Consider the following 12,884-nt stretch of genomic DNA (forward strand, 5'->3'; position numbering starts at 1 on the left):
AAGAAATACATTATTTCTTTTAATGCACTTCAGCTAATAAAGTCTTAAAATCACATGCCTTGGCCCATATGGGGTGTTTGCAGCATAATGTACAAGTTGTATAATTTCTGCTATCTGAAAACTGCTTAAATGAGCTCTCCTTCAGCCATGCCATTTATCCCACACCTGAGGTGAAGTAACTCTGGTCCCTTCTCTGATGTAGAGCCATTGGAGGGTTGACTGCCAGTGTGTTTGTGCAAGTCTGTTTGCTTATACAAAGAACCCATTTAAGCTTCTCCACCCAAGAAATTCATGTTGATTTTGGATAATCCCTGAGCGATTTTATTCTGTAAAATAAATAAATAAATCTTCCAAACCGGTGACGCAGTCCAGCTCTCACATATTTTGGACTATTAGAAGTGTAGCATTTATGTTGGGGAAGCATGAACTGACACGCGGCATAAGCGATTTTATATTTGTCCAGAAGTAAAGTAGGATGTGTATTTCAGTGTAGGGTTATGTGACGTTGAGGTTTCATCTGACAAGAGTGTAGAGTCAAGTCAGTGGTGAGGAGAGTTCTGCGTGTGGGTCACCGGACCCCACGCCGCATGCTCATCCTCCAGTGTGGCTTCTCTAGGAGTAGTGCCAATGTGATTTAGTTTGGCAACAAACCAGTATTGCAGAAGAAAAGGAAGGGTTGTATTGAACAGCTGAAAGAATTCTTTGGATTAGCATTGGCTGTCAGGGCTCGCTTTCAGTCTAAGAGAGATTGTACATATATGTAATAGAGGTCAGTAGATGTGGGAATCTGAGCATCCTTGTTCTGCGTGGTGCTGAACAGGGCTGTGCTAAGGATGCTTTAGCCCAGTGCAGTAGAACAGATCTCTGTGATCATCATCAATCGTAACTAACCTGTCCAATTAAAAATTGCTTCTGCAAGCTCTGCTCTCCCCTGCTTCCTTAAGAAAACACTAGTGCACAGGCTTGAGTTGAGTATGCTCAAGTCCTAAACTCAAGTCTGCGTAAATGCGGGGAGGAACAAATGGTTATTTTCACTCTACTCTAAATCCCCACCCGTATCCTTCCTTGGGGTTCTTGGTTTGGCAGCAAAACAGGTTCTGAATAGGCACATCTCTTCTGAAATCAGTAATAGCTATGAATATGTTGCCCTGAATCTCTGTGCTGCTTTTTCTTAGATAACTAAATACTAAATTAGATACCTAATGTCTTAAGAGCTAAAATGATTAACTGTAGTTATCTAACATAGTTATCTACCTTAACATGGAGGATGTTGAGACTGGCCTAGACTGTCTTTGCTGTATTATTTGTTAATTGCATTACAGTAGTTATCAGCATCTCTTGTAGCAGATACTGACTTGGCGTAGTGAAAAGCAGCCATTAACCTCATGAGATTCAACAATACAAATACATTTTTATTCCTGTTTCCTGCTTGATTTCTGGGGTCTTGTGAGCCATGAGAGGTTCTATAGAAGATGTGTACACCTGCTTTACTTCCTTTTCCCTTGTTCTAACCTGGAAATAAGCTGAAATTATTATAAAATCACTCACTTTCAAGAAATAAAGCTATGAATGTACATCGGGTCTGGCTGAGTGCTGTGCTTGTTATCAGTAGCTAGGAAGGTGTGGGTAACACGGGTGTGTGGCTACTGCCCAGCAGCGCTTGCACAGCACCAAGGCTGTCTCTCCAGCCTTCCCCCACCCAATAGGCTGGTAGTGGGCAAGGTCTTGGGAGGGGACACAGCCAGAACAGCTGACAAAGTGACCAAAGGGATATTCCAAACCATGTGACATCTGCTCAGATATAAAAGCTAAGAGAACGGAGGAGGAAAGGGGGGCATTCGTTAATTATGACACTTGTCTTCTGGAGCACCCTCTACACATCCTGAAGCCCTGCTTCCCAGGAAGTGGCTGAGCATCACCTGTGATGGGAAGGGAATAACATCTTTTGTCTTCCTTTGCTTTCGCATGCATGACTTTTTGCTGTTGCCTTTATCTTGACCCACAAGGGTTTTTTCCATCTTATTTTCTCCCACTCTGTGCTGCTGAGGAGGGGAGTGATAGAGCAGTTTGGTGGGCACTTGGCATCCAGTCAAGGTCAACCCACCACAGAATGGAATGTCAAACATTAAAAGACATGCTGATAAATCACTGGAGATGGCAGAGCCTGACTGAAACATTATGGAAATGATAGCAAATGTTTACTAGGGAAAACTGGCCTGCTCAACCCAACACACGGTAATATGCATAGCTCAATGTAACATGCTCTTTCACTTGTTCCTGTAATCCATGGGCTGTTGTATTTCTAGTATTCTGTGTTTTCTGTGTGTTATATGTACTCTTAATTAGACTTACAATGTAGACAGCCCACTCCTGCATAAGGTTGGGCTGTTGTGTAATTAAATAAAAAGTAGGAAAGACAGCTTTTGCTAAAAATAGCAACTAAGTTTAAAAACAATGTTTTGGCCTCAGGCTTTTATTTAGGGTTTCAAAAAACAGAATGAGCTCTTTGTTTTCTATTACTTTTAGAAAGCTTTAGAAACCTTACTTTTATTAAGAAAAATGTTACTTCTCATCTAGTTTTACATTCCTTGAGTGTTTTTTAGTAAACCCCTTTTTCATATAGAGTAAACAACTGTAAAATAGGCTGGAATATGATCATTAGTACTTTTAGTAGATTAGTTTAACTAAAGATCTTTGTTGTGACCTTTGTGGTAGTAGTTTAAGCTCAGAAAAAAGCCATCAGAACTCATTCTTGAGCAATTATTTCAATTTGAAAGGTTGTGCTTCATACAGATGATCAAAAAGGCAGTACAGTGACAGCCCACTTAGGCTACCAATACTGTCACTCTCAAACCCCTGATAACTTCACTACAGCAGCGATGATTTTTAATATTTGAGATTACTGACCAACTGCCGTCAAATTTACTATATACAGATTATCATTTGATGAACTGTGTTCACAATCATAGGCAGTTAACTACGTAGTCAGTGCTTTCTCTAAGCGGGCAAAAACCCCACTACATATGAAATGGATCTATGATGCTCTCTAAATTTCTCTTAGAGGAGTTTTTCAGTGCATTTCAGTTTTTTAATATATGTGTCTTTATAGTATCCCTGCCTGCCGGATGCTTTCTTCCACATCTGTTTTTCACATAGGGAGCTGATGCAGGGGTCATCAAAAGAAACCAAAGCAGGAAGTTAAACACCTTATATTTGGTGGGGTGCTTAGGGCTGCGTGTGCACTACCTTAGTTAGCTGTTCCTGAATTGTTAGGGGTGGGTGGCTTTTGCCAGGAACTTATGTGCTGTCTGTAGGACCATGGCTCAATAATGCTTCTGAACCTTGCCGCCAAGAGATTTAGCTTATTTCAGACTAAAGCTGTGTTGCAAGTCAACATGTAAGGAGCATAAAAGATCAGAAATTTAAGCTGGAGTACGTAATCAAGCCCTGAGGTGATAGCATGGATTTAGGAAATTAAGTCATATTATTACCAGTGCATCTCTTTTAGACAAGCTATAAGCATATGTTCCTTCACGCTTTCTGCCTCTTTTCTTTCATTCCTTGATTTTCAATATTTCTTCTTACAGTCTTTTCCATAGAGTACTCCAGCTCGACCTGGCTTAATGTAGCTTTTAGTGAATCCTTAACATAGCTTTTAGTTTAGTGGGTAGAACACCTTTCTAGCAGATGAAAAAGCTGTGAACCCCCATAGATTGGGGAACTTAGAGCCATGTCACCTACCTCACGAGCAAGAGATAGGATGCCCAAATTGCTGTAAATTCTTACAGGCATCACACTGTCCATGTATTATTGTTGACTGGCCAGGAAGCAAGTAGCAAAGTCCTCACTGTAAGTGATTACAAAGCTCCTTTAGGAGGTCCCTAGCAAAACAGCAATTAAATTGCACAATAACCTAGAACCATGAAGCTCTAACTTGATCTTCCTCTTTGTGGCTGGATTGAGAATGGTAAGAATATGCAGAATATATAAAGTGCTAGTGTTCCATGTTGACACAGGCATTTCATATTTTTCCTCATTCCATGGGACTTTTTTGTGCATCTTTATTTTAATACAGATTTTGAGTATGTGATGGCTCTCAGTGCATGATTACATATGTGATAGTTTGTCTTGAGTGCAGGGACTCTTATTCTGGGGCAGTACTGCTTTTATGTAGGTTCTTATCTCTCAATGTAAAGTTGGATTGATTTAAGCAGATCCAGTGATCAATGAAGGCTAGATGATGTGGTATAAAGCTTCATGTGTTTCTGTATCCTTCCCTGGTTTCCCAGCTACTCATAAGGCTTCACATCCTGTACATGTAATTCATCAGTCTATATTTACCAGTGGTGGCAACTCTAAAATTATTTTTTTAAGTTTGGTGGGTTGGTGTTTTTTTTTAATTAATAAGCTTGATTATTCCAGAGTTTTCCAAAGAAGGGAGGGAGATACTTGAAATCTGTATCATTAAAACAAAGGACTTCTTTTCTTTTATGTTTCAGACACAGATATTAAGGAACTAGAGGATGTTTTTGGACTTAACGGACAAGTAGAGCATAAGCTGAACTTCCTCAAAAAGAATGTATCAAAAGATATAAAGCTGGTACTGATTGCTCATTCTATTGGTTGCTACATTACACTGGAGATGATGAAGCGAGCATCAGAACTTCAGGTACATTGACCTTATAGAATGGAAGTTGTATTTTTAGCAAAGCAGTGCACATGCTTAGTCTATGAGTAATGCCATGTCTTTCTTTTCAATTAAAATGAAATATACCCATTAATGACTAATCCTAATAACATATAATAGTTCGATAAAAAATTCTGACTGAATTTGAACCTTTAAGTGTCCTTGTAAATAATTAGTAATGGTAACAAATATATTTAGGACTTTGTTGTCTTCTCATCTTTAAATTTATAAACACATCAGTGGATAATTGTCAATTACATTATGTTACTGCACCAAAAATTGACTGGCTATGGTCTTAATGTCTTCTTATCTCAAGGCAAGCAGATTGCTGGTTACACATGGGGGAATGTATGGAAAAAAATATAAGTCATGATTGGTACTACAATGAAGGACATTGTTTTTAAAATATACGTATCTATGTATCATTGCTTATGCAAGTTAGTCGTTGTGTAAGTCAGCAGGAGTGAGAGGTGTTACTGCATGTTCATGTGTATCTGAACATTTTTCATTGTCACTTTGAAGCAATAAGGCAGCTGAGGCAGGACCATGTCCTTGCAGCTCTGGAAATGGGTGTTAGTGCTCAGTAGTAACTCACTGTACTAGTGGATGATGAATGAAGAATACTGAATTTTTATTCTTAAACATGCACTCTTGCTGAACCATTGCCTCTTCCTTTACGTTACAGAATCTTCAGTGGATGGAAATGCAGTGTTAGCGTAAAGTCTGTGTTTAATATATGTGTGAGTAGGTTCTTCCACTTCATAACCATTTCCACTCCACGTCCAACTTTTTTTTTCTTCCTTTAAAGGAAACAGCAACTAAAAATGTGAAACATGAGGTTAACTTGGTATATTTCCACAGACATATTTAACTTTGTGATTATAAACAAGTGCATTTTTTTGGAGAGAACTTTTATTACTGTTTTATCTTTTCAAGAGGGAGTGTTCTAGAAAATATCATATGTGGTAATTTGTCCAAAGATATCAGCCTTTCTTTGGGCAACATCTGTACAGCCTTTATTATACGTATGATTTTATCTGTTTTCAATTAAACTATAAATTGTTGAGTAATTTTTTTACACCTGGCTCACTGGAAGCTGTCAGCTAGCTGTTCATCAATGTTTTGAAACATAATTATCTTTGGGATGCTCTTAGACTGCATGGTGCACTATGTTCATGAAGTTAATATATGACAAACTACATTTAAGATGCATTTAACAATAGAAAATATTTGTGTAAGCCAGCGTGTTGTTCAACCTTTGTCCCTTTGCCAAAAATAAGTTAACTGTTAGGTTTTATAACATATGAAGTATGATAATAAGAAACTTGTGTTTCCATCTCTCCCTTTATTTTTACTGGAATATTTGATTCCCACAAGATTTTGAGCACATATGTGTATTTTAGTAGCTAGATAATTTGATTTTATTTTTGTGTAGTTCTTATGCGATATTCTTTTATTACATGAGCTTTGGTTTTGGTCTTAAATTCTCTGCTTTAAGAGCCTTTGATTGCTCACAGTTTATTATTCTGAGCTAGAGGTTAATGTGTTGTATTTAGTGTTCCAATAATTCAGTAAACGTTTGTATTTGGAGAATATGTGTAACAGATTTGATTTTTGTTACACGATTTAAAACCCTTTCATAATCTAACCAAATAGAGAGTAGATTGTCCCTCTCTTTTACATTGATGAGAGGGAACCTGGTGATCTTGAGATAGCATGCATGAAAAGAAGAAAGTACTATCTCCTTATCTGTCCTTCTTGGTTGCTCTTCAGCTGTTGGGTTTGTATGCTCCTAATTTCTTGGGGCCTTGTGCTCTGCAGGTTAATGGGGTACTGTGGTTTTTTTTTTTCTTATATTTCTGTGAAATAATGCTTTCTTATTTCATAAAAAGAGAAATGGAACAGGAATTGCCAGTTCACTCCAGGATAAATTCAGTTTTGGACCCCATCCCTATTTTCCTATTGGCTCTCAGGGAGGCTTCTGTTAACAAGTTCTTCAGGAGACCCCTTGACACAAACTTAGTCATAGGTTGATGCCTTTAACTAAGTCTGAATAGTAAAGAAGGGCCACACAGGTTACATCCATACTTGTAACTAAATGGGGCTACTCCATGGGTGTGAGCACTGGGCCAGCTAGGCAGTGATGTTTTTGAACTAGTCTTTAAGAGACTTTCTGGCCCAAAGCAGCCAGCCACTCCCAGGCACCCTGGCATGCCTCTGGGCTCGGCAGAGGCCCAGGACCATTCCCAGTAGTTAGTCTGGATGCAGACCTCCTGTTTGAAGGCAGGATTCAGGGGAAATGCAGCCATGTGGACACAGACCATCCTATGCCACCCTGTTCAGTGGCAGGACCAGGGAATAGTTCCTGGGTGGTCTGTTTGCTCATACACACGTAACCGTGAACACCTCTCAGTTGTCATGCTGGGCATCAAATCTTGTTGAGGTTCACCTCTTCATGGGGAGTGGAGCATCCAGAGTTTGTCAGACTACTAAAAAAATTTTGACACCGGGAAGGAAAAATGTTAATCAGCCTTACTCTGTGGAGATGGAAAAAGCAATAATGTACAGCTTACTTCATACTTGATCTTAATCTTATAATCTTCTTCGCTCTTCATTCAGCCAGCAGAACTGAAAAAATGAAGCTGAGTGACAAAATTATTTTCTCAGTTGGTTGGAGCCTGAGCCTAACTCATAAATATGCTACATCCTCCAGGCATATTCTTCTAAAATACAAGTCTTTACTTGGAGGATTTCCTTGTGCTTTGCTGGCAACACTACTGAGTGTTTCCTAAAACAATCTGTTTGATCATTAATTTAATCAAAAGATTGACACATTTCCTTGCTAATGAAATTCAATCTGTTACAGAATTAGTCTTTCATTTGCAATGATGCTTTTGAAAAGCCAGCACCTTTGTGGTAATAAATTAACACTTATTAATGAGTGAAACTCTTGTCCTGTAAGTGGGTTCATTACCTGGTGTGCAACACCAGTTTACCGACCGAGTAGAGGTATTCCTTACTTCTTTATTCTAGTTTGTGCAGAGTAGAGAGCTAAGTGGTAATCCACAGATGCCTAGCTCCCTGACCGTCAAAAATTTACACTATTTATATGGTTTAGCATACAAAGGCATCAGCCTTCATTGGTTACAAGTTACCCAGCTCCTTCAGTACTTAGTACTCCATTTCCCGTTTGTCAAATAATTTTCTCGCTTCTCATGTTAATTAATTTACATGCTCAGTTGCAACTTCTTTTGGGTCTGGGGGATTTCTTGAGTCAATGGTCAGTAAGTCGGTAGCTGAGATCTCCCCCTGCCGGAATTACCTTTCCCCTGGTTTTGCTGAGCTCTTTGCTTGTGATGAGTTTCCCAGCAGCTCATCTGTCTTGTGGAGGTGCTTCCTTTGTGAAGTTCCTTTTATAAAGAAAAGGATTTGCCGGTCCTTAACTAAGCTCTTAGCAGGACATACAAAGTGCTTGTAACCTGAATTAACCGTTAACAACTCATTCTCTTTAACTGGGTTAAAGTCAAACTGCTAAAAAGACATTCAATTTTATTAATCATTTGATATCACTATCATACAATGTAAGCATTGCTCTTCCTGTAAAACACATTGAGGAGGAAGACTTTAAAACCTCTGAGTATGTATCAGTTTAAGCGAACAAAATTTCTGTAATACGTACTTCAAACCCATGCATTGCTGCTATCTTGGTGGTGCAAAAGAATACTGCATAAATCTAGAACTGGGTTGATTTCATAAATAGTAGCTGACAAAATGTAAGTTTGAATAGTTGTGTATAAAACAAGTTCATGCCTTGGAAACCCTGTCACATCATTTTGTGCACACGTTCGTGTGCATCTGCCTTACCTTTCCTTCACTGCGTTCTCTTCCAAACAGAATCCTGTTGGTCTGTACTTTCTTTTGAGAATTCTGATGAGCATAACATAGTCTGCATTTAATGTTTCCACAAATTTCTACAGTAGCATAACCATATTTTCATGTTTTTCTTTTGTCTGTATATGCATTGCATTCAGGTCATTCACTTGAGGAGCTACAACTTGTTCAGGATCTGCTAATGTAAACCTTTGAAGGTTTCTGTAATGGGTCTTATTATTGATAAATCAGCACTGGATTTATCTGATAAATCAGGAGGCTGTCCACTAACTGAACTTCTTGAGTTAAGCAAACATTTCTTCATTGCTGCATATTCTAAATTTTTTTTTATGATGTGTAAAGTGTTGGTGCTGTTAATTCCCTTTCATAAATAAATTAAACAGGAAGTACCTGGCATTTTTTGTTAACCTTTTGAATTACTGAAATGGGCTATATATCCCTGCTGTTGTACTGTCTGTTTGGCTGGTTTCTAATCCATAGAAAAAACATTTCTTTCACCCATTATTAGTACTATTAGTGGCCACAGGTATTGAGACTGATCTCAATGGGAAGCATTTTGTTAGAGCTTTTTGAATGTAGTTACTTTAGAAAATGCTTCTATACCTGCATGGTAGCTTTATTTCTTCTTTTTAATTTTTTTAAAAATATTTAATTTTAAAAAGCGAAGGAGCTTTCATCTACAGAACATTGTTGTTGTTACTTCTGATGTTAGAAAAAGCCAGAAATACATTTTATCATTCTTTTTTAAATTTAGCTGATAATAGATTTTTATTCTGTCATTCCAAAGGTTCTGTGGCTAGTAATAGGGTCTTTTATTGCCCTTAGTGTTCCCCTAAATCACACGTTTAGTGTGACATAAGTAGTCCTCATTTTGGAATTTCATACTCAAACCAAAAGGCCAAGGAGGCCTTTGAGGGAGCAAAAAAAGACTGTACCACAGTTTTGCACAAATGAGTCTTAAATTCAGCTGCCTTCAGTGAGACATCTGTGTTAATTTAATTCTGGATGTTTTAAGTTGGTCCTGAATTGGACTATTTCTATTATATATATATATATATATATTCGGCAGTTCTCTCTATCCGTTCTTGATAGATAGCAAGTCTTTCAGAGCATATACAAGGAAGCACAGGTGGTCTGAGCCAGCAATTAATTTAAAATTTGCTTTAGTTGACAGTATACACGTGGCAGAGTCTGCACAATCCACCTGTTAACAGATGACAAAGTTCTGATGAGTCTGTTTTCTCAGTGACACCTCAGGCAATATCAAAAAATCCAGTGGAATAGCCAGTAAAGCAAGCAATACGAACTCGGTGCATTTGCAAGCATTATGCAGCTTTCGTATTTGGAAAAAGCAAGAAGTAAGGCAGATGGCAGATGATTTATTAAACCTGACCAAATCAGGTAAATAAGTTACTGTATCTTTAAAGCATCTAAAAAGTTTCTACAAAGATTTGTGGAGATATATTTTTTTAAAAAAAGGAAAAAATGAAAACAACCTTCATATGAAAACCTAAGACAAATATAAAACCGTTGCGCTCTGGGGTGGGAGGCTGCAAAGCAAAGAGCAATAGTGGGTGAGTTCATGGCAAACAAAGATTTGTTAGAGAGATACTGATTTTCGACTGAGACCCTCATAAAAGGCCACCAGCCTGAATTTAAAAACTGAACAAAACTTATGAATGCTGTCTGTGAAAGGCTGATAATTGTGGAATGGCGTTGAGAGTGTCAGCTCACCCATGAGACCACTGGCAACCATTATTTTCACTGGCTTGATGACAGACTCTAATCCTAACAGTCCCAGTCATATTCTTTTCTACCTCTCCCCGCCAAAAAAAAGCTTTAAAAAATGTAAACTGTAAGAAAATGCAGCAATCGACAGGCAGGTGTGTTTTTTTGTATAAGGCCTACTGGACACCACCTTTGCGAATTGGAACAGGCACTGTCCAGGTGCCATGTAGTGTGTAGGTCTGCCTGAAATTACTTTTCTCTTCACCGCCAAACAGTCCACCTTGTAATATAGAGGACAAAACAATGTAAAACATCTCAAGGATACAAAAAAAAATTTAGAAAATTTAAAATGTAATGAGAAATAAACTGTTGAATATGATACATCTTCAGATGTAAAATGCCTAAGGGCAAATTAAATCAGGAGTAAAATTTTTTGTGTTCATCTTTCTCCACATTTAAGAATTCAATTTTTACCAGGGAAGATTGCCTTCAAGCCAGCATGGTGTAAACTATGAATTATCGACAAATAATTAAACCTATCAGGAACTGAAATTTGATCAGTAACATGAGACTGGTCTTCAGTCATGCTGTGAAGATACCCGACCATTATTTATTTGTGTGTGTCTGATTTTCTGTTTTCTGCTTTCTTGTTTTAACCAGGTAAATTAGCTTTTAATCATACATTGTATAGTCTGTTACACGTGGTGCCATCTTTTGACTCTTATGTTGACCAAATATGTTGTGATCAACGGTGTATAACTGCCTGCTAGTTAACAATCCAGTTCCCTCTAAAATGAGATAACAGGATTTATGCTTTAAAATTGTTCCACCCCTAAAAAAAAGGAGGGAGATAGATTAAAAAGTAAAAGAGTTTTCTAGGGGGCTCTACTTTATATGTCTGTCCTCTGCAATCCAGACTTGTTCTTGCTTTTAACTGCAGAAGTAGCCAGCAAGAAACAATGAAAGGTGAGGCTCAAGCTACCAATATAAGAGAATAAAATTCTGGACATTTTGGCAACACAAAACTTCAGGATTAGGAACATGTAAAGTTTTCCAGGTTTCACGGTGGGAAGGATTACCTGTGAACTACACCCTTTTCAAGTTCTGTGTCATCACTGTTGCGATCTTAAACTTCTAACCCAAAACCTAGAGTTTACCAAGGAAGCATGAATGGAAGGTTTGGATGAGGCTTATGGTTCTTGTCAGCCTACTTGGCCAAAGCTCATGCCTTATTAGCTGGTCCAAAGAAAGCTTTTTGAAGTGAACCTTGACTTGAATTGCTTTGTTTTATTCTGCTCACTAGTATTTTAAGCCATGTTTGTGTTCTCTTGTGTTGTTAATACACTGTGGCTCAGCTCATGTTAGCCACATGGAAACTGTAGTTCATCATATTGTCAACACCTGAAAGGGGGTAGCTATTTGTGGATTTGCCTGGCCGAGTTCAGTATCTGACCAAGAAGTGTGAATATAGAAACTCAGTTTAGAGAACAGGTGAAAGATTGCAATATGACAGTCTTTAAGAATAGAAAATATGGGATATACATTAAATTAAACAACACTCATTTTTAAATCCACTCTTTTAATATCTACCAAATACAGACCAAATGCTATATACTGTCAGTTTGTCTTATTTGATTCCTAAATGTCTCTCCTAAAAACAGAAGTAGAGATACTGGAAATAAAGGGTAGAGTAAGTATTAAAGCTCTGGTTTGCCTTCTAGAAAATACTTTCTAAATATATATATATAAAATTCATTCTTAATACTGCCTTATGTGTATTTTGAAAACAAATAATGCATTTTGAACAGTGCTGCAATGTGTATACATAGCATACCTGCTGTGGCTTTTGAAGTGAGTGAAGCAGGTAGGTATCACCTGCTCTGTCCTGAAACTTTACGGGAAATGCTAGGTTACATATAGGTCAGTACTCTTCTGAGTTAAGAAAACTTAAAATTCCAGAAGTATTGAAGATCGGATGGGACTGGTAAATAGTAGAGTGATAACTAACAGCACAAGTTACAGATTTAATTAAAATTGATGTCTGGTGCAATTAAAAGACAGGCCTGACAAAACAAGGAACAGTGCCTCTGTCAGAACGTAATTACTGAGCATATGAATGCAGGTTTCTGTTTTTAACATTGATTGCATTTTTAAGAGTGCGGATTCGGAGTCAATAATAACATTGCCCTAATATTAGCTTATTTAGATCATAAGCCTGTGATACAAAGGCCTGAGGAAGAACTAATTCCTAGGATTTTCATTGGAAAATCATGTGTTCTTTATAATGTTCACTGAAACTGAAACTTCTATCACCTTGTTTAACCTGTTTGGTTTACTGCTTAGTTGAATATAGAAGCAGTATGAAAAGCAGGATTTTGATCTGCAATGAGTCAAAGTAGGATAACATAAGAACAATAATCTTGATTTCAAGAGACTTAATTTTTTTCAATAACTGTTTATTTCACTGCTAATTAAACATCTGTTTTCTTTTCAGTTGTATGTAGTCAGAATTCAAATAAACCTATAAAAATTATTTTTTCTAGGAAGTTAGAAGATGTTAAAATAGCCAAATGTACAA

At 37.6% G+C, this 12,884-nt stretch overlaps 1 protein-coding gene across 4 annotated transcripts in view; it reads left to right on the forward strand.

The window, feature by feature from the left end:
* Positions 1 to 12,884, forward strand: part of LDAH (lipid droplet associated hydrolase) — a 124,513-nt gene that overhangs the window by 55,520 nt on the left and 56,109 nt on the right. For all 4 annotated transcript variants that reach the window (XM_037391255.1, XM_037391256.1, XM_037391258.1 and 1 more), the window contains one exon: positions 4,500 to 4,669. In XM_037391255.1, the coding sequence (XP_037247152.1) occupies positions 4,500 to 4,669 (170 nt within the window). The remainder of the gene's footprint in view (positions 1 to 4,499; positions 4,670 to 12,884) is intronic.

Source organism: Falco rusticolus, chromosome 6 (assembly GCF_015220075.1).
Source record: "Falco rusticolus isolate bFalRus1 chromosome 6, bFalRus1.pri, whole genome shotgun sequence".
NCBI lineage: Eukaryota > Metazoa > Chordata > Aves > Falconiformes > Falconidae > Falco > Falco rusticolus.